The sequence below is a fragment of the Mesoplodon bidens genome (genome assembly GCF_964165515.1).
Source record: "Mesoplodon bidens genome assembly, chromosome: 13".
NCBI classification, from domain to species: domain Eukaryota; kingdom Metazoa; phylum Chordata; class Mammalia; order Artiodactyla; family Ziphiidae; genus Mesoplodon; species Mesoplodon bidens.
Window position 1 is genome coordinate 10,868,474 of NC_138169.1, and position 24,040 is coordinate 10,892,513.

The following is a 24,040-nucleotide window of genomic DNA, read 5'->3' on the forward strand; positions in this document are numbered from 1 at the left end:
GGGAGTAAGAAAAATGAGCGTCCCTTCAGGGCATCGTCACCGGGATGAATCAGCTTCAGTTCTTTCCCATCCTCCCGTCTCTCTGCTAACGGTTCACATTCCCATGAGAGACCCTGATTGGCTCAGCGTGGGCCATGTGCCCACCCTTGGTGAAGGAAGGACAGGGCCCTGGGATGGCAATTCCCTATGAAACCACACACAAGGGTGAGGATACCCCAAAGAGATACTAAGGGACTGGGACCAGAGGAAAGGGACATGGAGGCTGCCAGGCAGAAGCCACAGGTATGCCTCTGCTGGGCGCAGGGCTCTCTGGAGCCTCCGAAACTGGGTTAAAGGGCATTCCCTGGAGGAGGCGAGACTTGAGCACGGGGGCCCATGATTAGGCAACCTGATTAATTCATCACGACCCTCTTGTACCTGGCAGGATCCCAAAGGGATGCAACAGAAGGTGGAACAGGATAGCTTTAATGAGAAGAGGAAGAGCAAACAAGACCTTAGCCACTCAGACGCATTAGGGATGAGAGTGGGGCAGGGGAAGGTAGATCTACACTGCCAAAGTGTTCTCTAGATGCCAGGATTGCTCCAAGCGTTTTACGTATCTTGACTCATGGGTTCCTCAGCACAACTCTACAAAGCAATCTATCATCACCTCTTCATTATTGTCAAGGAGCCTGAGGCACAAAGAAGTTGAGAAGTTTGCTCAGGGATACCCAGCTAATAGATGATGGAGAGCAATTCCAATCAGGGTGGTCCTGCTCTGGAGTGAGTGAGTGAGTGAGTGAGTGAGTGAGTGAGTGAGTGAGTGTGTGTGTGTGTGTGTGTGTATAACAATTACATAACAATTACATGGCACGTAATGCCATGTTGTCGGAGGGGAAGTAAAATGTGCATCAGGTACTATGTTACCTGAAAGGGTCTCTTATGAGAATCAAATCATTTTTTTCTTTTTTTGGCCATGTGGGATCTTAGTTCCCCCACCAGGGATCGAACCCATGCCCCCTGCAGTGGAAGCATGGAGTCTTAACCATTAGGCTGCCAGGGAGGTCCTGAGAATGTAGCACCTAGGTTTACTTTTCCCATCTTAAAGGCAAGACATTCTCTAGGCAGAATATTCAAACAACCCAGAAATGCACAAAGGAAAAAAAATAACTTGAACATCCACTTTATTTTTTAAAAAAAGTGTCACTTTAAAGCAACTAAAATATAAATGCAAATTTATATTTCTTTTAAATGGAGTATTATACAGACTGCTTGTTTGAGGCCAGCTTTCCCCATGTGCCATGACAATAAATCATCTTCAGGAGCGTGGCAGTTAATGGCTGCATACTTTCTCCCATTGTACGGAAGTGCCATCATCTGTGCAACTAAACCCCTCTAGTTGAGCCGTTTTGTCATTTCGAATTATCCCTGAGTATAAATGCAGCAGACGCTGCCGGTGATCGGCTCAGATCTCCTCATATGCTTTTTACTGTTCCTGAGCACACCTACCCTGGCTGCTGGGCACTCTTGTTTACATGGGTCCACATCTGTGACTTTTCTCTGCAGAACCACCCTTGGGGTTACCGAAGCCACAGTGTCCAAAAGCCTGATGTTTACCTCCTCGTGGGGGAATCTGCCTCCCCCACTTCCGTCCCTAAGGTAGACCTTGGCCTATGAGTGCCGATGTTGGGCTTACTAAAGCCCAGACCCCTTGCCTCAGGTCAGAACAAATTCTGACCCACTTGGTCCCTCTCTGGCGGCACTGTCTGACAGCGTAGAGCAGAAGCGGCGTCATGCCATTTTCACGGATAGATCACTAAAGACCTATCGGGCTTCTGTCTCACACCCTCTCCTGGATCGCTTGCTCCCAGGGAAGCCAGCTGCCATGCCATGAGGACACTCAAGCAGCCCTGTGGAGAGGCCCGTGTGGTATGTGTGTGTGTGTGTATATATACACACACCCAGTAAGTCCCCTACATACAAACGAGTTCCGTTCCGAGAGCGCCTAAGTACAATTTGTTCGTAAGTCCAACAAAGTTAGCTTAGGTACCCACCTAACACAATCGGCTATATAGTACTGTACTGTAGTAGGTTTATAATACTTTCCACACAAGTAATACATAAAAAACAAACAAACACACAAAAAAGAAAACATTTTTAATCTTACAGTACTGTACCTTGAAAAGTACAGTAATACCAGCTACATCACTGCTGCTTTTACGCTTGCTTCCGGACATCCTGGGCTTGAAATAAAGATACTGTACTTTATACAGTACTGTGCAGTAAAGTAACAAAAGCACAATCACTTGTAGAGGATGCATGCACATGACAATGTACACCAGACACAGGAACGAACTTACGTGATTGGACATGCGAACACACGTTCACATCTTTGAAAGTTCACAACTTGAAAGCTCCTATGTAGGGGACTTACTGTATATAAAACTGAAGCACTTGGCTGAAACTAACACAACATTGTAAATCAACTCTACTCTAATATGAAAAAGAAAAGTAGACCCTCCACTCCAGTCAAACCTTCAGATGACTGCAGACCTGGCCACCATCACAATTCAAACTCATGACACCCCAAATCAGAACGACCAGCTCAGCCTTAGCTGAATTCCTGAACCCTAGAAACTGTGAACTATGAAATGTTGATTGTTTTAGGCTGCTTGATTTTAGGCTCATCTGTGATGCAACAAGAGCTACCAGCTGAATCTTCTTCTTAAAGGTTCACAATGCACATCGCCAGGCTAAAGAAGAATGTTTGAGTATTGTCTAACCCAGGACTTCCCAAAACGATTTGACTGCAAAACCCAACCCATTCCCTTTTCTTCTGACGGAACTCACTTTAGGAACTGCTGACCTAGTGTGAAGTTTTGGACACACCCAGAGATGCTCAATTTCTGGCACTTTTGCGAGACCTTCTTTGTCTTCTGACAACTGTCTTTGCTGGCTTAGATCTCAGGAGCCACTGGCAGTCAGCTCTGCCATCCTGCCTGCTGTGGATTTTGTAAGCTTTCACTGTCAGCATCAGAACAAAATTCACACAGCTGTCACGCAGCTCTGATGGAGCACAAACACAGGCAGAGGGAAATGGACACTGTCCCATGATATCAGGTCACTAGGCAACATGTCCAAGACCACTGGTCTATGACTCCCCCCTGCACCCCCCCCCGCTTTACTGGGCTGCTGATAATAACTAAGCAATGGTCCTGTTTGATTTACAAACTCACTCATCTTCCCAGCCACCCTCTGGGGGATATTCAGGGCAGCGACAAAGGAGCCCCATTTTACAGGTGAAGGGACTGAGGCTCTGAGTGAGGATTAGAGCTTTGTTTTTTCTGGCATGATTCCCCTCTTCCAGAAACCCTAATCCTGCTTTCCACCACACATGCCCCCCAGCCTAGCTAACACTGGTCTGAAACCAGTCTGCCTGAGTTTAAAACTGGCTCAGCCACGCTGCCACTTCCCAGCTGTGGGAACCTGGGCACATTTCTGCATCACTGTAGTTCGGCTACGGATTAGAGGGGAAAATGGATGTGCAGAGCATGGACAGCGCCTTACAGCTAATAAACATTTAATAACGTTATTATTATTAACTCTCATCCTTTCAATGTTGACAACATTTCTTCCCAGAAGCCCCCAGGAACGACTCTCACCTCTCACCCAGGCTGGGTCCAACCTGGGCTCCTCCTGTATAGCCGTCCCCCACTCCCCAATTCTCCAGTGGTTCCTAACCTTGGGTGCATATTGAAATCCTTGGGGAGCTTTTTAAAAATGCCCATGCCCAGGCCCCACCTGCGACCAATAACATCAGGATCCCTTGAAGGATTTCTAGAGCATGAGCTAAGTATTTCCCCACCTGACCTTCCCCTCAGCCACTGAGGGATGCTGGAGACTGGGTGCCTGGGCTGCAGCCTGGGAGAGCATCCTGAAACCTTCGTTTGGGACATGATGGAGGGAGGTGTGAGGCTAGCCAAGCAGCATTGCCCACCTGCATCTCTCTTCAATTTCCAAGTCTTCCAGGGAGGAGAAGGCTGCAGTCTACCGCCAGCCTGCTGTCTGGCCCTCTCCCTTCCGCCATGTTCTCTTTTAAAATTAACCCTGTCCACCATGGTAGTTTTGTAGGATAACCAACAAAAACAACAGTGATGGTAATAGCTGATATTCTGAACCCTTCCTATGTTCTCGGGACTGTGCTGAAGGCTAAGGGGCTAAAGTCCTCTTCCATAAAAAAAATACATCATTCAGATTCCAAAGTTGTATCTGCAAGTTTCTCCTGATTTAAAATAATAGGTTTAGGACTTCCCTGGTGGCGCAGTGGTTAAGAATCCGCCTGCCAACGCAGGGGACATGGGTTCGAGCCCTGGTCCAGGAAGATCCCACATGCCGTGGAGCAACTAAGCCCACGTGCCACAACTACTGAGCCTAAGCGCTAGAGCCCGTGAGCCACAACTACTGAGCCCGCGTGCCACAACTACTGAAGCCCACGTGCCTAGAGCCTGTGCTCTGCAACAAAGAGAAGCCATCACAGTGAGAAGCCCATGCACCACGGCAAAGAGTAGCCCCCGCTCGCCACAACAAGAGAAAGCCCGCGCGCAGCAACGAAGACCCAAAACAGCCAAAAATAAATAAATTTAAAAAAATAATACGTTCATGGTACAACCACTATGGAGAACAATATGGAAGTTCCTTAAAAAGCTAAAAGTAGAACTACCGTGTGATCTAGCAATCCTACTCCTGGGCACATATCTGGACAAAATCATCATTCGAAAAGATACATGCACCACAATGCTCATTGCAGCACTGTTTATCGATACAATAGCCAAGACATGGAAGCAATCTAAATGTCCATCGACAGAGGAATGGATAAAGAAGATGTGGTACATACATGCAATTGAATATTAGCCATTAAAAAGAATGAAATAATGCCATTTACAGCAACATGGATGGACGTGGAGATTATCAAACTAAGTGAAGTAAGTCAGAGAAAGACAAATATCATGTGATATTACTTATATGTGAAATCTAAAAAAAAAAAAAGATACAAATGAACTTATTTACAAAACAGAAACAGACCCACAGACTTCGAAAACAAACTTATGGTGACCAAAGGGGAAAGATGGGGGGGAGGGGGATAAATTAGGAGGTTGGGATTAGCAGATACACACGACTATATATAACATAGATAATCAACAAGGACCTACTGTAGAGCACAGGGAACTCTACTCAATAGTCTGTAATAACCTATATGGGGAAAGAATCTGGAAAAGAATGGATATATGTGTATGTATAACTGAATCACTTTGCTGTACACCTGAAACTAACACAACACGGTAAATCAACTATACTCCAACATAAAATAAAAATTAAAACAAAAATAGGCTCATTCTTGGACAGGGTGTGGGGATTGGCAACTAAGATGATAGAGCTGTGTTATCAGGGTTACCTCTAGACCTCTGACAGTGGAGACTGAAATCCCCTCAAGGCCCCTAATGCCCACTCTTCTTGTCCCTAATGGAGACCTCGAGAATTGGGAGGCAGGTGCTGGGAGAGCATCAGCTCCAGGTACAGACTCAGGCCACTGGTTCAGTAACCTGCCACGGGTCCCTGGCAGACCCTAGGTTCTGCCTCCCAGGCTGGGCTCGGGCTGAGACCACCCAGTGCTCCCCATTTACTGTGGACTTACTCTGCATTAGTACCTGTGGGCCAAGCACTTGGCACCCACTTGTGTAATCCCCACACCAGCCCTGCATTGCCATCACCCACTTTTGTGGATAAGAAAACAAATGCCTGCCCATAGAGGTCAAGTGACAAGGTCACATATAAGGTGAGCCGCAGAGCTGTGATCACAGTTCACACCTCTAAGAGCCTTGCTGCTCCCCGACCTCAGGGCTCACACTTAGCTCTGCCCTGGGCCCTGCTATTCTCTTTGCTTATTTACATATGGCCCGAGATCCCCATTATACCCTCAAGGGCAGAGACTCATGTCTGTCTTTTTCTCCAGGGCCCAGCATGGTACCTCATACTTAATGGGCCTAGGGGAAAAGGAGGCAATATTCAAAATCTTTAACAACTTGCAGGACCAGGGCACTGGCTATTCCGAATGGCCACTGGTCCAAAGGGAGCTGCTGATTCCTAGAAAAACTGGGAGAAGGTAGAGGGAGGAAGGTGTCTAGATTTTAAAATGTAGATTTCATCATTATTCAGGTATGGCATGGCTAAAAGATCGGGAGACGACTGCCATAGAAAAAATAGCTCATTACATTCAGAGACGCCAAGAAGAGGGGGCTCGCCACGTCATGGGGGCCACACGGGGAAGCACCAGGTTCGGTCAGAAGGCAGAGGGAATGTGGACAAGAGCCTTTATTGTGGTCTCTGCAGGAAGGAACCGGGGAGGTGGCAGAAACAGACTTAGAATGGGCTGGTTCAAATAACTTCAGTTAGCTCTGGGGCACAGGGGCTGTCCCTAGTTGTTTGGTACCTCACCTCGAATGATCCGGGCAGGTGGGCGGTGGCTCAGAGGGAAAGAGTGTGACAAAGGTTGGGGTGGGGTCTCCGGACTGGCCTTCATAAGAGAGGGGTGCCTGCAGGCTATCTCTGCGAGGGGCAGTCCCTCCAAGGTCAGCAAGGCACCCATAGTCAAAGCACCAGAATAAAAAGATATGCTTAATAAAGGCTGAGACACTGGGGGCAGCTTAGAGGCAGTGCTATTTGTCAAGTGGTACTGAAGTATTTCAATATTTGGACACCTGGCTCCATTGTACCTGGGCATACAGTTGAATCGGTGCGGAGCCTCGAGAAAGGCGCTCAGTAAATATACATCGCGTGGCTGAACTGTATGGGATGGGCCTGCAGTCTCCTCGCCTCCCCACATCTCAGTTCTCCTTGGAGAATGACCGTGGCAGTGCCATTCCACACGGCTGCGCTTCCCTTTTCCTTGGGAGCCACCAGGGAGCCCCCATCTGCTCGTACTTGCAGGACTTGGAGCTGGCGGTCGGTGGGCTGCTCTCACGGCAGACAGGGTGACTCAGCCAGCTCTCAGCAACCAGAGAGCAGAGCCCACAGTAAGCCTTGAGCCTCCCACCCCTTCTGGCAACTCCTGGGCCCAGGGCGTTGGGTGGGAGGGGGCCTCCCAGCAGCCCTCCACCCCGCCAGCTCCAGGTGTTCACTCATGGACAAGACAGTATTGATTTTCACATTATGATGCACAACTTGTCAGGTGCAAAGTGGAGGGGGTGGAGGAGAAGCCAGCCACTGGTTCCCGGAATGTATTTCAAGACACATTAATTTGTTTTTTTCCTTCAAGGTCAAATCAAGTCATCTCCATATATCACCACTGGCAGTGACTGGCTGGCAGGCAGTTAGGAGGGGGTGGGGATGGGCTGAGGATAAAACTTTCCATGGAGTTGGGTCAAGGGAGCAGAACGTGGACGCAGGTTCTGGGCGGTCCCTGTCCCAGCACCGTCATCAAAGTGAGGGCTCCGGAACAATGTTCCTTGGTCATTTCGTTGGAGGTCTCTGGGGAGGGGCCGAGTTATCCGTTTTGATGACAAGGCTTGTGTCTGTAAGCTGGAAGCTCTCAGAACTGAAATGAGCTGGATTTCTGGGGTCTGAGATCATGTGTTTGGCCTAATTTCCCAGGGAGACCCACACTCACCATTCCTTCCTTCATTCGTCCATTCGACACATATGTAGTTCTAGTGGGTGGGCTCTCAGTTCCACCTGCTCAGGGTCCCACCATTCAGCAACCCAGAACTGACAAACGTGGAAATGAAAGCTTTGCTTTTCTCCTTCCCTCACCAGGCTCTCAAAGTGAAAACAAAGGATAACCCGACACCCAGCACGGTGCCCTGCACTCGGTATGTGCCCAGTAAATATTTGTTGAACGAATATCAAATGAGTAGGGACTTTCCCCTTTACTTGAATGATTTCTCCTTTCATCCTTAAAAGCAGAGCAGTTGGGATGAGTTTTGGTGTTTGTGCTTGTTATTATTATTTATTCCGCTACACAAATGCCCAAGCTGTTACAGGATGTGCTGGGTTGGGATGGGGGTAAGGGTGAGGGGCTCTGGCCAGCTTGCTGGGAGTCTGAGCTGAGATCCTAAAGGATTAGCCAAGGAAGAGGCTGGAGGAGTAAGCCCTGGAGAGAGAGAGCAGTGTATTCAAAGTTCTGGGAGCAAGACAGGGCCTGTCTGGTTAGAGGAGCCGAGGGAAGTCAGATGGGGCTATGGGGCGAAGGGAGGAGGTTAGGGGAGGGTGGAGAGCGGTGACCCAGGGGAAGATCCCATAATGCCTTGCAAGTCTTGCAAAGAAGCTTGGACTCAATCCTTTGAACAACAGGGAACCATCAAAAGGTTTTAAAAGGGACATACCCTTCGCTTTGGCGCCTGTGTTTACTTGTGCATGTGAGGCACCTCCCCACCCCAGCCTCGTGTGCTCAAGCCTGACAACCATGGAGTGACCCCTCCTCTGATAAGCCAATCCTATCCCCACCCGCCTGCAATGCCCCGATCTGAAAGGTCACTTCTCTTCCCACAAGGTGGACGGACTCACTTAAGACACCCTCCTGTTCTGCTTTGCTGAGAGAAAGGCAGAACAGGGTAATAGGTTAATAGTAGAGTCAGACTCTCTAAGCCTGTTGCTTAGCAGGTGGGTGATTTGGGGCCATGCACTAATCCTTCCATGCATCAGTTTCCTTATCTGTAAAATGGAGATAAGAACCGAACCTTCCTCCTGTAAGCGAGCAGGACCCTATGGCGCCTTCCGGGGACAGACCACCCCCCCTTCCCCGCCCCCCCTCCCCGCCCTCCACCTGCCTCTTGTTCGTAGTAAAACTTTAGCTTCCTAGGCCTTCCCCGAGTTCCAAAGACTAAATTTCATCAGAGAAGCGAGAAAAGCCAGAAACAAAGGAAAACGGTCAAGCAGACAAAATAATAATAGTTTAGCCTTTAAGCAAAGTCAAGGACCTTTAGTTCCTTCTCAAAGGCTACAGATACTATTCTGAAGCAAATCCTTTGAGCTGTTCGGCAGACACTGGAACCCGCCCCCCCACCCAGGTGGAAGATGTTAACTACATGCTGAGAATAAGCACGCACACCCCACCCCCACCCCGAGCCTGCTGGAACCAGAAGGTTGATGACGCTGACTCCCAATTAACTCACCACCAACCAATCAGAAGAACGTCCACGAGCTGACCAAACACCTGGCGACCCTCTTCCTCACGCTGTCTTCAGAAACCTTTCCCTGAAAGCTGTCAGGGAGTTCAGGCATTTTGAACCCCAGCTGCCTGGACTCCATGCTTGGTGCCCTGAAGGAAACGCTGCACTTTCCTTCACCACACCTGGCGTCGGTAGATTGGCTTTACTGCCTGTGGGCCAGGGGACCCAAGTTTGGTTCGGTAACACTCATAGAATTGTGGGGTGATTAAATCTATTAATACATATAAAGCACTCAGCACGGTGTCTGGCACACAGTGAGGATTTAGTGAAGGCCGGGCTTTCTATTATCTGCCTACCCGTGTTGCTGTTCTCTGAGCTCCTCTGGGAAGGAATCGTGGCTAATTGTTTGCTATATGCTTGGCTCCCAGCATGGGACCAAAATACGTAGGTGCTCAGGAAATAGTCACTGACCCCTGTCATTTCGGGGTTTGGAGATGCTCTTAAAAAGCAGCTCAGGGCTTCCCTGGTGGCGCAGTGGTTGAGAGTCCGCCTGCCGATGCAGGGGACACAGGTTCGTGCCCCGGTCCGGGAAGATCCCACATGCCGCGGAGCGGCTGGGCCCGTGAGCCATGGCCGCTGAGCCTGCGCGTGCGGAGCCTGTGCTCCGCAACGGGAGAGGCCACAACGGTGAGAGGCCCGCGTACCGCTAAAAAATTAAAAAAAAAAAAAAAAAAAAAAGCAGCTCAGACACTCCTCATTAACTCTTCCAAAAGCAAACGTCTAGGTTCAAGTTCTACCATCACCATGGGACTTACCTGAGCTACTTCCCATAGACGCAGCTTCTTCACCGTAAAATTGAACATCTGGGCTTCCCTGGTGGCGCAGTGGTTGAGAGTCCGCCTGCCGATGCAGGGGACGCCGGTTCGTGCCCCGGTCCGAGAGGATCCCACATACCACGGAGCGGCTGGGCCCGTGAGCCATGGCCGCTGAGCCTGCGCGTCTGGAGCCTATGCTCCGCAACGGGAGGGGCCACAGCAGTGAGAGGCTCGCATAACGAAAAAAAAAAAAAAATTGAACGTCTACTTCCTGGGCTAACGTGAAGCTTAAGTGAGATCGGCTCCAGGGATGGAGCATGTGACCCAGGCCTTACCAATCAAAGCACTGATTTCCTGGGCTGTGCTTAGCTCAGGGATGGTCATGTGACCCAAGCTGGTCCAATAAGAATGACTCCCAGCAGAAGCCATGAAAAAAGATGGGGACTGGAATGTGGGGATGTGGGGCTGTAGTGATTGTAGCTGTCTTGTGAGAGAGACTTGAGAGGACATGGGGACATGGAAGACTAGGGGCGGGGGAGGTGGGAGGCCGCAGGGAGACTGGGGATGGAGCCGACACCGCAGGACCAAGAGACAAACTGAGTTCCATTAACATCATTAGAGACCTGAAAGCGTTTAACCTGGACTTCACAGCTGTGCCCAATAAACACCCCTTTTCGCTTAAATCGGTTCGAGTGGGGTTTCTTAGCACTTAGCACAGAATCCGTTTTAACTGATGCACTCTGGCAGCCCCCCTGCTCCCCATCACCCTACTTTCAGGGTTCCGGGCTCCTGGCAGCCTCAGTGTGGGGCATCCATGAATTGTGGATTGCCCCTTTTCTCCTTCCTAACAGAACCTTGTTTTTTCAGGCAGCGATGCTCCTGGCCTCAAAGGACAAATCAATATTGATCTAAGCCCAACATGGCATCCCTTTCCCGTTGCCAGGGATTGGCTGCAGTATACACGTGTGACCCAGTTTGGGTCAATGAAATAAAGAAATCTGCTGAGAGAGAGCTTCTGGGAAAGATGTTGCTGATAAAAGAGAAATTCGGACAAAAAGACTTTTTTACCCTTGCCTTCTCTTCCTATATATATTGTCATATGAGGTTGAGATGCTTGGAGCTGCTGCAGCCATCTTTCAAACATGAAGACAGAACTTGTAGACTTGTCAGAGACGGCAGAGGAAAACGATAGAAAGACTCTGGGTTCCTGGTGGCATAACAGCTGAAAAAGTAACACTGAAATCACTCATATCTAAACTTCTTGTAAAGTTAGACAGGTATTTATGCTATTTAAGCCACTATGCATTGGGCATTATTATTTGCTGCCACAAGCATCCCTAATTGATGTGGCATATCTAAGTGGTACCGCATTTAGTTCCCATCAAAATGACACACGAAGCTAAGAACATCAGCTCCTTTATTATTATTATTATTTACTGTTATTTTCCCCTAAACAACAGCACAATTCAAATAACAATGACACACATGTCCCACCCATATACACAATACCACTAGTCTGCCTGCCAGGCAGTCTGGCCTTTGCTTGGTTCCTGGTGGAGCTGTCTGGAGACAGCCCCCTCTGTAAAAATCCCGACTTGGACATAGGAGACACAAGAAACGGGGGACTTTAGCCAGAGAATAAACTAAGGGGCTTCCAGAGTCCTTGGGGAGTGCCAGCTTGGGAACGTGCTATAGATGCCTGGGTGGAGGGCCGAAGGCACTGTTTGTTTTCATGTGGTTGTTGGATAAATCCCATATGGGGATGTAAGACCTGTCTATAACCCTGTGTAAACCAGGTCTGCAGAAACACAGTGGGGTGAGCTTCTGGGCTCTGTCAACCAAACCCTGGGGCAGGCCTGGACACGGGGAGCCCAGAATGGGAACCTGGGTGATGGGGAGGTCTCCAGAGAAAAGCAACTCTTGCATTAGCTGCAAGGTAAGATACAATGTGAAATGTTATGTCCCCTTTTATTTGTTTTGCAGCTGTAGAATGTGCAACATTTTCATCAGGATAGAAAAGGTAAAGAAAGAAAAACTCCCAGCATCTTGGCCTAATGCAGCGGAACACGACCTGCCAATTGCGCCATCTTGAGGGAAAACCTACTATTACACTCTCCAGGGAATCTGGTCAATCCACCCTGACCCCCAACCCCTTGTCAGTCGCACTAAATCTATGAATTCAGCTAAAGTAATGTATCCTGGAATCAAAGAAGCCCAGGGGTTGGGGAGGGAACAAGGAAGGGCCAAGACTGGGGTCTCAGGTACAAGTGACTTCCTGGCTGTCTTGGGGAAGCTCGTTGTTGAAACTGCTCTCTCCAAATGGTGAGTAAGGGGGGATCTGGGGGGCTTCGATGATCAGCAGGCCTTCTGGGGAAAGCGAGGCAAATACTGTCACAGGATCCACCTCTGCAGGAAGCCTAGGAGAAACACACGATTCATTTATTATTTTTAATATAGCCAAACATTCTCATTTCATTTGAAAGAAAATATTTTCGATATTGCCTGGTGAGATTATTATTTTGATAATAATCCCAGCAGGCAAGTTCCACTACTATCCCCAATTTATAGATGAGGAGACTGAGATTGGAGAGGTGAACTGATTTGCCCAAGGTCACACAGCCGGCAAGCAGCAGATGGGAATAGAATTGCAATCCTGGTCTCTGAACTCAGAGTAGCTGATCATGATGCTCCCCTGTCTCCCCAGGCACCAGACTTTTGACAAAAGGTCCACAGTAGGGAAAGCCAGAAGGTTCAATCCCCATAGATCACCGGTCCAGGCTGGCTCTGACTATTGTAAATGCAGGGGTCTTGATGAAAGACCCAGGAAGTAAGGTGAGCCCATTCTGGTCATGGGCAGGAGGACCCTTCCTGGAGGGGTTGGGGAGTTTTTTGCTGTGAACAGCCACCTGTAGCCACATGAACTTCCTTGACCAGGGCGACTCCTGCCAAATTGAGCCGCGGAGATTACCAAGGGGCCTGCAGGGAAGGATGGAAGAGAAAGGGAACTTGGGCAGTTGCCAAGCCAAACTTCCGAAGTAGAGACAAGACCAAGAGTTTGGACCTCCCTCTCTGGGCCGGGGATGGGCTGACTCTGTTTAACCCTTTGCACGCCACCCCATAGAACACCTGGGGCAATATGACAGGGCAGCCATGGTCCACAAGCATGGACTTTGCAGGCGGGCAGACGTGAGTTCAAATCCTGGTTCTTCCTGACTGTGCGACCTTAGACTAGTGATCTTGCCTCTCTGAACTTATTTCCTTATAGGAAAAGGGGGTTAAAAATAGCATCTATCTCTTAGGGTGGTGTGAGAATTATGTAGGATGATGAAAGCAAAGGGCTTAGCACAGTGCCTGACATACAGGAAGTGCTCAGTCAGCCTCACCTTCTACATTGTTATTGAAGTCATTGGCTGTACAAGTGAGCATCTTGACAGCTGAGACTATTTTAGCACAAGCACTGACCCATGAAATGTCAGAGCCCGAAAGGATCTCGACTGTCTAGGACGATGCTCTCATGTTACACACGAGGAAACGGAGGCCCCGAGATGGGGAGAGACTTGTTCAAGGGCTCTCACCAGGTGGTGACCTCTATATTGAAACACGTGGTGGGAGAGCTATTCCACCTCAATCCTCTTGCAGATCTTTCATTCACATCCAAGGGAAAGTCTCAGCTCTGTGTTAACATGCCTTTAACACCTTAGCCTCTATCTCTTGCTATTTTCTCTCTTTTAACAAAGAAAGAGCTAATCTATGACTTAGACCCTCAGGCAGGCAACACGGCCTAGTTAGAATTTAACCACATTTTGCTTCCGTTGGATTTATTTTACAATTGCCTTCTTCAGTGAACGTTTGACTGGTGAGAATTGAACCTTATCAAAAGCAAGTTGATCGAAAAGAAAAAAAGTCGTGAGCAAATAATAGTATGGGAACGTAAGCATAGAAGGCTTGGTGTCTGGAGTCTGGGCAGAGCCAGGAGGTCCCAGGAGTCCCAGCGGCTCTTGTGTGATTCCAGCCTTGTGGAATCTTTAATAATTTTAATTCCCATGGGCTGGGCACTGAGTCTGTACACATCCTCTCATTCCGCATCCTGAGGGAAGGAGGGATACAGGCATTTTGCTGCAAGTCACCCATTCAGTCATGGAGCTGGGACTCCCTACACGCAGAGACAAGGTTCAGAAATATTTAACAACTGGTGCAGCTGGACCAACCAGAATGGATGGATCCATGCCGAAGTGATGGAGGAGGGTCCTCGGGGCCCTTTAGTTGCTGGAATGCGGGGAGGCTTGGAGGGTCCAGGGACAGGGTTGGGATGACTGGTTGACTGAGGAGAGCCTCTGGGGGGCTCCTGGCCATGTCAGTCCAGTGTCCTAACAAGCGGCCCAGCTCAGCTGCTGAGCCTCCAGCAGCTTTAGACACTTCTATCTGGTCAAGTAACTCCCAGCAAGCTGTTTCCCCAGAGGCCTCGGAGATGGTGAGATCCATGGAAATGGTTGTCTTTTAGAGATGATGAATTTGCTGACTTCTTTCCGGCTCAGTCCCTTTCACAGCTTTGCCCTGCCTGTGACTCCATCCTCAGACCTTATTTCAGTCTCTTAAAAGAAACATCAGGGCTTCCCTCGTGGCGCAGTGGTTAAGAATCCGCCTGCTGACGCAGGGGACACAGGTTCGAGCCCTGGTCTGGGAAGGTCCCACATGCCGTGTAGCAACGAAGCCCGTGCGCCACAACTACTGAGCCTGCCCTCTAGAACCCATGTGCCACAACTACTGAAGCCCGCGCGCCCAGAGCCTGTGCTCCGCAACAAGAGAAGCCACTGCAGTGAGAAGGCCGCGCACCGCAACGAAGAGTAGCCCCTGCTCGCCACAACTAGAGAAAGCCCGCGCGCAGCAACGAAGACCCAACGTAGCCAAAAATAATAAATAAATTAAATAATATAAAAAAGAAAGAGGGCCTCCCTGGTGGCGCAGTGGTTGAGAGTCCGCCTGCCGATGCAGGGGATACGGGTTCGTGCCCCGGTCTGGGAGGATCCCATATGCCGCGGAGCGGCTGGGCCCGTGAGCCATGGCCGCTGGGCCTGCGCATCCGGAGCCTGTGCTCCGCAACGGGAGAGGCCACAACAGTGAGAGGCCCGCATACCGCAAAAAGAAAAAAAAAAAAAAAAAAAAAAAAAAGAAAGAAAGAAACATCAGCCCCCTCCCTCCCTCTCTCCCTCATCTTTCCCCCATCAGCAACGTCTGTTCTGGCTGGCTGTGGTACTAGGGAAAGGTGTGGGTCTTGGGGATGGCAGGCGAGCCAGGGAGCGCAGAGAAGAACAGTTTGGCGTTTGCCTTATCAGGAAGGGGTGCAGCCTTTTAAGTACTCCAGAGGCGCCCGGTGGGTTAGGAATGGGCACATGGCAGGAGAGACAGGACTACAGAATCCTAAAGCTGAAAGCAGCCTCAGAATTCAGCTTGTGCAACTTCTCCAGACACAGGATATCTTTGCCAGGGCGAGGGGAGGAGTTAAGATTCAGAAACAACAACAATAATAGTAACAACAAACCACCACTTATGGGGACCTGCTGTGTGCCCATCACAGGGCAGTGATCTCATTTCCTTTTCAGCTGGTAACTCGGCAAGGCTGGAATCAGCATCCGTCCCTTTTACAGGTGAGGAAAGGGCATTCCTTGCTCAAGGAATGAACACGGTGAACTCAGAGTTCAAAGGTCTGTTTGGGCTGTTCTAAATGCTAATTTTAAGGACCTTGGGTATGTCCTTTCACTTCTGGGAGATTTAGTTTCCCCATAATACAAGGAGGGTAATGTCTCTTTTCCCCACTGCATACCTTTGCTGCAAAGGTGAAATGGGACTGGGAAAAGACTTTGGAGCCAGAAGTGCACATAGTGCAAGGATGCTGATTAGGGGGAAAGTGAGTCTCTTCTGCCTACAGTTGTTGCCATCAGGGCCTCAGTGTGGCTTTGACTCATTGGCTCAGCCTGCTGGCCTTCCTGCTGCTCGCATAATCCCCAGGCCTCAGCGCTTCTCACTCCCCTCAGCAGAACTGGCCTTTCTTTTGTCCCAATCTCTCAGCCTGAAAACCCCTCTAGGTGGTGAGTAGTGATGCCAGCAGGACACCTTCCAGCCTAACTCACATGGATGCTCTAGGGAAGGCGCACGTTCTCCTGGCCATGGGAGACTTAGAGCAAGCAGCCTTCGAAAGATTCTATTGCGGAATTTGGGGCATCGTATCACATGGGTGGGTGAGTGCCCCAATTTTCGTGGAATTGTCGAGAAGTCATTTCGTCTTTCCTATTCTCGGATTTTTCATCTACAGAATGAGATTGTTAATCCCACCTCACGGGGCACTGAGCAGATGACTTGGCACAACCTACGCGCCCCCCTTTCTGGGAAGCTATTGCACGTTTGCTGTGATACCTTCTCCCCTTTAGGTGCAAGGGTTCAATTCCCCGTCCTGGGGGCAGGGGGGTGTATCTTGAAGTAGAGATGCCCAAGAGGGAGAGACCCCAGATCTCAGGTCCCAGGCACCCCCACTTCCACTCCAATCCTACCCTGAAATCCAACTGCCAGGTTACTTACTGGATTTTCTTTGTGAAGTTCTTGGAAACAATGCCACCTTCTTGCTGCTTCTCTTCATGTTTACCTGGAAGGGAGAAGAAAGCCATGTGTCAGCAGCTATGTCCCTCGGGCATCATTCAGGACTCAGGCTCAGATGAAAAACCTGCCCCGGCCTCGCTGTGTGGCTCGGGGCTTGGTCTAGAGGCTCCAGTTGTCTGAGCCTCTGGTCCCTCATCTGCTAAGTGGACCCACTTGATACCACCTCCCAGGCTGTCGTGAAGATGCAGTAAGACAACAGGCAGGTCAGGAGGCCTCGACCGTGGTTTGTAGATGATTATGCGTTAGACTTAGGAAATCAGAGAGTCTATCTCCTGTCTTCTGAGATGTGGCACGGCATCTTCGAAGCCTTGCGTCTCACCCCTGTCTCCTAACCAGCCAGGAGACCCCTGAGGCCAACATCCCAGAATGGGTGAGAGGAAAAAAGTGGGGCTAGTTTGCCACTCAGCTGGCTTTATAATGCGCAGAGCCCTTTCCCAGCTCTGAGGATGGGCCTCTTTCTCCCTCAGTTACCGATGTGAAAACTGAGGCCCAGGGATGGGTCTAAGGGCACCCAGCAAGTGCATGGCAGCCCCAGTCTCAGAACCAACTCTTGGAATCGAAGCCAAGGGCTGGGGTCCGATGCCCCTCCACCTGTTCCAGCTTCCAGTTAGTTATTTGGGCCCCATTATCTGTACTGAGTCCTGAAAAAACTGCCTGGAAATAATGCTTCAACCTGCTAAAAGAAAACAACACCCAAAGGGGACTTTCCTGAGAAATGACACATTAGTCACCATGGATGTGAAATTCCACCCACCCCTCCTCCTCCAGGCTGGCAGGCGAGGGCTTTTTTTCCTTTCCTTAGGAAGGAAAAATATGAAATTACAAGAAGGCTTAAGCGCAAAGTGGCTGTCATCTGAAATTTATGTAACAAATTCTGAGCCCATTGGCCCATCCCCACTTTTTTTTTTTTAAATGGAGAGAGTATCTCTAATTCCTCTTTAAACAAATCGGATTAGCGCCTGGCAGAGCCATCAGGCTCCTATTATTACTCATGCCTCATTTGTGGCGCCACATTCCAGGGCCAAGAACCCTCATTTACCTGCGGACATCCTCTGAGGGGCTTTGGAATCTAGACTGTAAATAACCTTGTGTAATATAGTGTCTTACTGCAGTCAAGATTTCAAGCTGATAATTTATAGGTGATTGCATTATTCATTACCTTTTTATTATTCATTATTCCTTTATTAATAACATTTTTTCTGATTACAAGATAACGCATGTGTGTGTTTGAAAATGTAGAAAAGAAAGAAAAAAAACATCAAAACCCTCCATAATTCCATCACCCCGAGGAAACCACATTTTTGTATACGTTCCAGACTTTTCTATGTTACTTAGAAATGCATACATGTTATATAGTATAGACGTATATCACCCATTTTGTCAAATGAGATCATACTGTATGTTACAGCTGAAACTTGTTTTTCTCTCTTACTGACGCGTTATAATTATTTTTCCATATTATAGCAAATATTCACTGCCAACCTGACTTTTAACGGCTGCGGGGAGATACAAGTTCATTTAGCCAATCCCCGGCTTGGGGGCACTGAGAGGGTTTCTGACATCAGAAAGAACCTCACTGAACTGAACATTCTTGTAGCTAGATCTTCACACCCGGCCTCATGACTTCCTAGGATAAGTTCCAAGTTCTAGAATTTCGAAGCCTTGCTCTATATGTTGTAAATTTCCCTTAGGAAAGACTGCATTAACGTAGTCTCCCACCAGCTGGGCGGAAAGGGGTACATTTACAGGAATTCGTTTTTCAACGGGAGTGTCTGGCTAACCAGAACATACTATTCTGCCAACGTGCTGCCTCTTGAAGCTCAGAGAGTTTATTCTGACCTGCCAAGTCCGTGACCACCAGCTGACCAGCTCTGACACAGGCCTGTGGCCAGAGGAACACTGTCTGTCCCCTGGTCCCCTTCCCAAAGCCTGGGCCTCCGGAAACCTGCTTCCCCTGGGGACAGGCCAGTGCCTCTGACTCAGCCCTTTTGCACACTTGGTGTCCTGGCAATGATAAATGATAATGATGGTGATGGTGAGAATAATAATAGCAAACTCTTATATTGCGGCGCTTCCTTGGTGTCCGCCACTGTTCTAAGCACCTTACCGATATCAACTGTTCATTTTTCACAAAAACCTTAGAAAGCAGGTACTTTTATTATTACCATTTTGTGGATGGGGAAATGGAAGTTTCCCAACCCCCAAAAGAGGTTAAGTGATGTGCCCCAGGTCACACAGCTTGGAAGTGCTGGAGCAAAGACTCCAAGGCAGGGATGTGGGTTGGGGATTGGAGTCCCTGCTCTGACACTTCCCAGCACACCTCTCTTCTTCTCTACCATGGCGGTGACAGCAACTGCCTAGGAACCAATGAGTCACAGAATTGCTTTGAAAGTTGTGAAAATACCATGTGAAGGTGAATGCTCGTGGTTTATTTTGATACTGGGGGAAAAAACTGATCCTCAGAAGCTAAACCTCTCTGTCCATGCTCTGAAAATAGGGTACTGGGGTTGTGGGGGAGGATCTCAAAGCAAAGGCAGCTCCGTAAAGGGGGGCTTGGGGGAGGGGGTTAAGCTGGGTGAAAGAGGGCTTTGCTAGGAGGCCCCTGCTGAAGCTCAATTTGCATGTTATTCGGATATCTATTTACTGGGGCAGCTTAAGGATTATGACTGATTTTTAATTTCTTATTTTGCTTTCCTGTCTACATTTTCTACCATGGAAATATTTTATGTTGGTAAACAAAAAAGCAATTATTATGAAAAAAACGAACCCATCTGGAGGCCAGGGGAAGCTAGAGGTCCCTCACAGCCACCGAGAAATGTAGGTGCCAAGAAGCAGCATCAGCACTTCGGGGAAAGCCATGGGCCCAGCTGAAGAAAGAAGGTGCTGTTTCCAGGGGAGGCAGAGGCCCTGGGATTAAGGAGAGGGGGTGGAATAAAGCCTCTGGCTTTGCAGTCCCTTCCTCGGCCAGGGCCTGGGCCAGCGGCCCATGGACAGAACATTTCTTGGCTGGTGGCTGCAGGGTGGGGGAGGGGTATATGTGAGGCATGATGGAAACCATCTAGTCTAGCATTTTCCAAACACTTCCCTGGGCCTAGACACTCATATGTGGTCCGATAAGACAGGGCTACCTCTCAGAGATTCATAAACGCCATTAGCAAATTCAAGGCTCTGATAAGTCCTGCAGTGAGGAGACCTGCATTTATCAGATGCCCAGTGATATCTTAAAACACACCATTTGGCAAATACTGATCCAGTCCAACTCCTCATAAGACCAAGGGTAAAGCTGAGGCCCAAGAGGTCATAGGATTTGTCCCAGGCCACTCAATTAGAAGCAGATCCAGCCATCCTGGAACTAGACTCGGAACTACCTAAGCAGGCCTGGCTTTGAATTTCAGACGTTGCCATGGAGAAGCAAGTGATCTCAGGTGACTTAGTCTCTCTGGGCCTCAGTTTCCTCATCTGTAAAATGGGTGCAACAAACCTACACACATTTCCTTGGAAGTCCATGGGAGGAACCAGTGAACCAACATATGGCTGCGTTTAGCACAGTGCCCTGCACAAACAGCTTGAGGAAGAATGGGTGTGTCATTAAGTGAGGTAGGATGGGAGACTGATCTGACTTCCCACATCCCTTGAAAGTTGCTTTTCAAACGGAGCCCCTGATAATCGATTTGATTTTTTAAATCCCTGTTATAAAAATCTCTGTATGTATTCTTGGGGGATTTGGATTCTGTCAAGCCGATGTTGCTAAGTGCACAGCTGTGAGGCATTTTCAACCTGAAAAGGCTTTGTCTGTCTTTGTCTTATTTAAGCCCCCAATGACCCCATTTTACAGATGTGGAAGCTGAGGCTCTGTGACCCACTCGAAGCCTCTGGGTTAGTAAGGTACTCAGCTGGGATCTCAGCCTGGAGCTGCCAGACCCCACCTAGAAAGGAGGATGGAGAGCGAAAAGCTCTCCAGGCTAGACAGAGTTCAACTGAAGGGGCCACAGGGCATGGGACACCCTCCACCCTGGGGTGGAAGCCTCTGGAACCCTAATTAAAACAAAGACGGGAGGAGCGGTGATAATAATCACCTTGTTTGCAGAGTGCCAGGCAGACACTAGTATTAGCTCCATTTTACAGACACTCTGCATTTATTATCATGGATTGTCTGCACGTATTTAATCTTCCCTACAGCCTTGCAAGATGGATATTATTATGATCTCCACTCTTCAGATGGGGAAGCCAAGGCTCAGAGCAGTGAAAAGCCTTTCTTGTCCATATCCATTCAGAGATTGAACAGCGGTGGTGGGATTTGAACCCGGGTCTCAAAGAACATCTAGCATTTATGTATGTATGTATGTATGTATGTATGTATATTTTGGGGCCTTAGCATTCTAGTAACATCAAAACAATGCCGATCCCTTGTGTTCTAGGCACTATATACACTTTCCATGCGTCATCTAAGACAAAAATCCTTAGGCCGTGTAGCCATTTGAACCCCAATTTCCAGATAAGGAAACAAAGCCCAGAGAAATGGTTTCAGGCGTCTGGTGCCCTGGCCATCTCCCTTCACCCACATAAGGCCCCAGAATGCCGCCTGGCCCACCACACCCTCCGGCGCCTCTGATGTTTATAATTCTGCCCTGGGAGCCTTTGAAACTCCCCCTGAAGACTGCTCTGCTGGGGCTAGTCCCTACCCAGCCTGTTTGCGACGGCTTTCATTGATTTTCCAGCCGGTAGAGCCTGCCAGGAACACGCCTTTCACTGGAACATTAATTGCGGGGGAAGGGACAGGAGGCTTTTCCCCTGCGGCCCGGCTTCGCAGGGACTGAGCGTCCGTCTCCTCTTTCCTCTTTCCCAGAACATTCCCTCTCCCAGGCTGGGCTGTGGGCAGGCCCAGACTCGGCCTGCTGCTAACTCACGGCGTGGCCTTGGACGAGTGCCCACCTGGGCCTTGGGCTCCTCAGCTGCAAAATGGGACTAGCCACCTCTGCTTCTCAGGGCTGGAGGGAGGATTATTTGAGAGCAGGAATACGAAAGCTGTAGCCCTTGGCACCTGGTAGGTGCTCAACAAATTGTCAATTTGCTTCTGGCCTCCCAATTCCCAGACAGCCGGGGTTGGAATCCTTGGTGATCTTGGGTGGGTTACTTTAACTTTTCTGTGCCTCAGTTTCCTCATCTGTAAAAAAGAGGAGACAGGCCCCGCCCCTTCTGCTTGTGTTCACTGAGATGCCCCAGGTAGAGCTCTGAGCACGGGGCCTGGGAGACCGTAAGCGCTCGACCAGGGTTACCACGTCGTAGCCTTATAATGACAATTATGCCTCAGCTTCTTCATCTGGGACAAGGGAAGGTGTTTCTCTTGAAACCTGGGCTAGTTACTAACGCTGTCATTACACGGCATCAAACACCCCCTTCTGGACTGTGTCGTGATGCTTGGGTGCGTGAACCCCACTTCTCCTCTGGCTTTTTACTCCTATATCTGTTAAACTTATTCTTTATATTAAATTCTCTCTGTTAGGACATGCAACGTGGTTTCTATCCCCCTGCCTGTTGGCTGGCTGATGCAGCGCCCAAAGCTCCCAGCAGCTGAATCAGGTTAGAATTCCCCCTAGGAGCTGGAAGAGAAGAGCTTTTCTGTAAAGAGAACTTTTATGGGCTGCATTCCTGAGCCCTGAAGTCACCTGTGTCACGCGGCCACAGCGTCCCCTCCAAAGGAGCATTCTCTTGGCTCTTCCGGGTCTGAGGGCTACACCCCCTCCCCGGCTTCACTCCCTCCTGCCCCCCACTCACCAGACACCTCCACGTAGCCGTCCTTGGTCTTTACCATCAGTTCCTCCGGCTTAAAGCTGTGCACGTTGACACACACTTTCCAGGGCTCCCCGGGGAAGGGGGGCGGGCTCCTGCCCTCGGCAGGCACCCCGAATCTGGCCACAGCAGAGGGCCCCCGGGGCACCATGCCCGACCTCAGGGTCCCCGGCCAGGCGGAGGAGAGTCGAGGCAGGGCCCAGTCGGGCCAAGAGGCAGTCAAGTCGTCGGGGAAGGGGTCCATGCCGAAGCCATCATCCAGCAGGCGGGAGGACAGGGATGAGTCCCGGAAGGGGTCCCGGCGCCGGCGGCTCGTGTAATGGCAGGGGAAGGGCATCTGACCATCAGCCATGGCGGCTGCTGAGCTGGAGGGGAAACAGAGGCTCAGAGAGAGGGAGCCACCTGCCCGAGGTCACACAGCAAGGTGATGTGGGTGCACTGGCCTTCCGAGCTTATTCTTCAGCTTCGGAAAATGCCACTGCCAAGGACGGAGGCACACACCAGGCTGGGGTCCCAGCCCCGCAAGACTCTCCAGCCACCAAAGGCGACCCTTGGCTGGTGCAGCAGAATTCTCAAGGACCCCTCTCCACACAGCCTCACCGGAGATCAGCCAGCCACCGTCCGCCCAGGCTGTCCAGGCTCTCAGCCAGAGCCGCTGAGTGGAGCGGAGAGCTTAATAAGCCGGGAACGCAGGTCTAGAAACTTCTTGCTTCTCCTGGGCTGGGTGCCTTCTATTTATTCCTGCTTGGGGCTGGAGGCGGGTTCTGCAAAAGCACCTCCTGTCACAGGAGTATTCAGAGGTGATGAACCAGCCCCGGAGAATCTGCGGAGGGGACAGCTGGGCTCCCGGGGGGCTGGGAGGGGCCTTCGCGGCCAAGTTCTGCCAGCCTCTCCGGACTCTCCTCCCCCAGCTCGGCTGGGCTCAGCTCCGCCCTCCCTACCGCTCCCTTCCCCCCAGAGCCTGCCCGCCCCTAGCGGGGCACTAAGGCCTGGCTATTAATAACCCTCGCCTGGCCAAGGGCTCAGATCACCCTCCAGAAATACCTTCTCCAGAGCCTGCAGCATCCTGCCTCCCCACTGGGGACCCCCGGAAGGGGACGAGAGAGACGGGAGCCAGTGGATTGGAAGGCAGGTGACCCTGGGTTGCAATCCCCCCTTCCAAGCCTCCAGCATCCTCAAGCTCTCAGAGCTTGCTTTCTGCGCCGTCTGAGGGGCGTAACATTCTTCCCCAGGTGGCTCTGAGCTGTCAGCTTTCCCACCTGTAAACTGGATGTAATAGTAGCCTCCTCAGGGATGTATCATGAGGTCATCCTCCTTAAGCATTTAGCAAACCATCACTTTGATATTTTCAATGTTGATTCTCAATTACATAACGCTTGCTACATGCCAGGCCCTGTTCCAAATGCTTCACAAACATTAGCTTCGCTTCATCCTCACCAGCAATCCCGTGAGGTAAGCGTGGTGCGATGATCCCCATTCTACAGATGAGGACACTGTCATAGGAAGTGTTATCCAATGGTAACTTCTATTATCATGATGATAGTTAATAATGATAATTATCCAAAGGTGCTCTATTCAGGCAGAGTGTCTGGTCTGGAATTCCAAGCCCAGAGAGGACCTATTTTCTAGACTTCCCTGCCC

At 49.9% G+C, this 24,040-nt stretch overlaps 2 protein-coding genes across 2 annotated transcripts in view; both read right to left on the minus strand.

Annotated features, from left to right (window-relative positions):
- The window catches only part of CCDC60 (coiled-coil domain containing 60), a 268,405-nt gene extending 258,218 nt beyond the window's left edge, over nucleotides 1–10,187 (minus strand). Inside the window, exon 1 of the mRNA XM_081251735.1 lies at nucleotides 9,959–10,187. The gene's annotated coding sequence lies outside the window, so the exon portion shown is untranslated. The remainder of the gene's footprint in view (nucleotides 1–9,958) is intronic.
- Nucleotides 10,188–11,358: 1,171 nt separating this feature from the next.
- HSPB8 (heat shock protein family B (small) member 8) lies at nucleotides 11,359–23,299 on the minus strand. Its single transcript, XM_081253402.1, has 3 exons — nucleotides 22,385–23,299; nucleotides 16,532–16,595; nucleotides 11,359–12,375 (listed from the first exon to the last, which is right to left on the minus strand). Exons 1-3 carry the CDS (start codon nucleotides 22,749–22,751, stop codon nucleotides 12,216–12,218), a joined length of 591 nt encoding a protein of 196 aa, XP_081109528.1. The 5' UTR covers nucleotides 22,752–23,299; the 3' UTR covers nucleotides 11,359–12,215.
- Nucleotides 23,300–24,040: the final 741 nt, after the last annotated feature.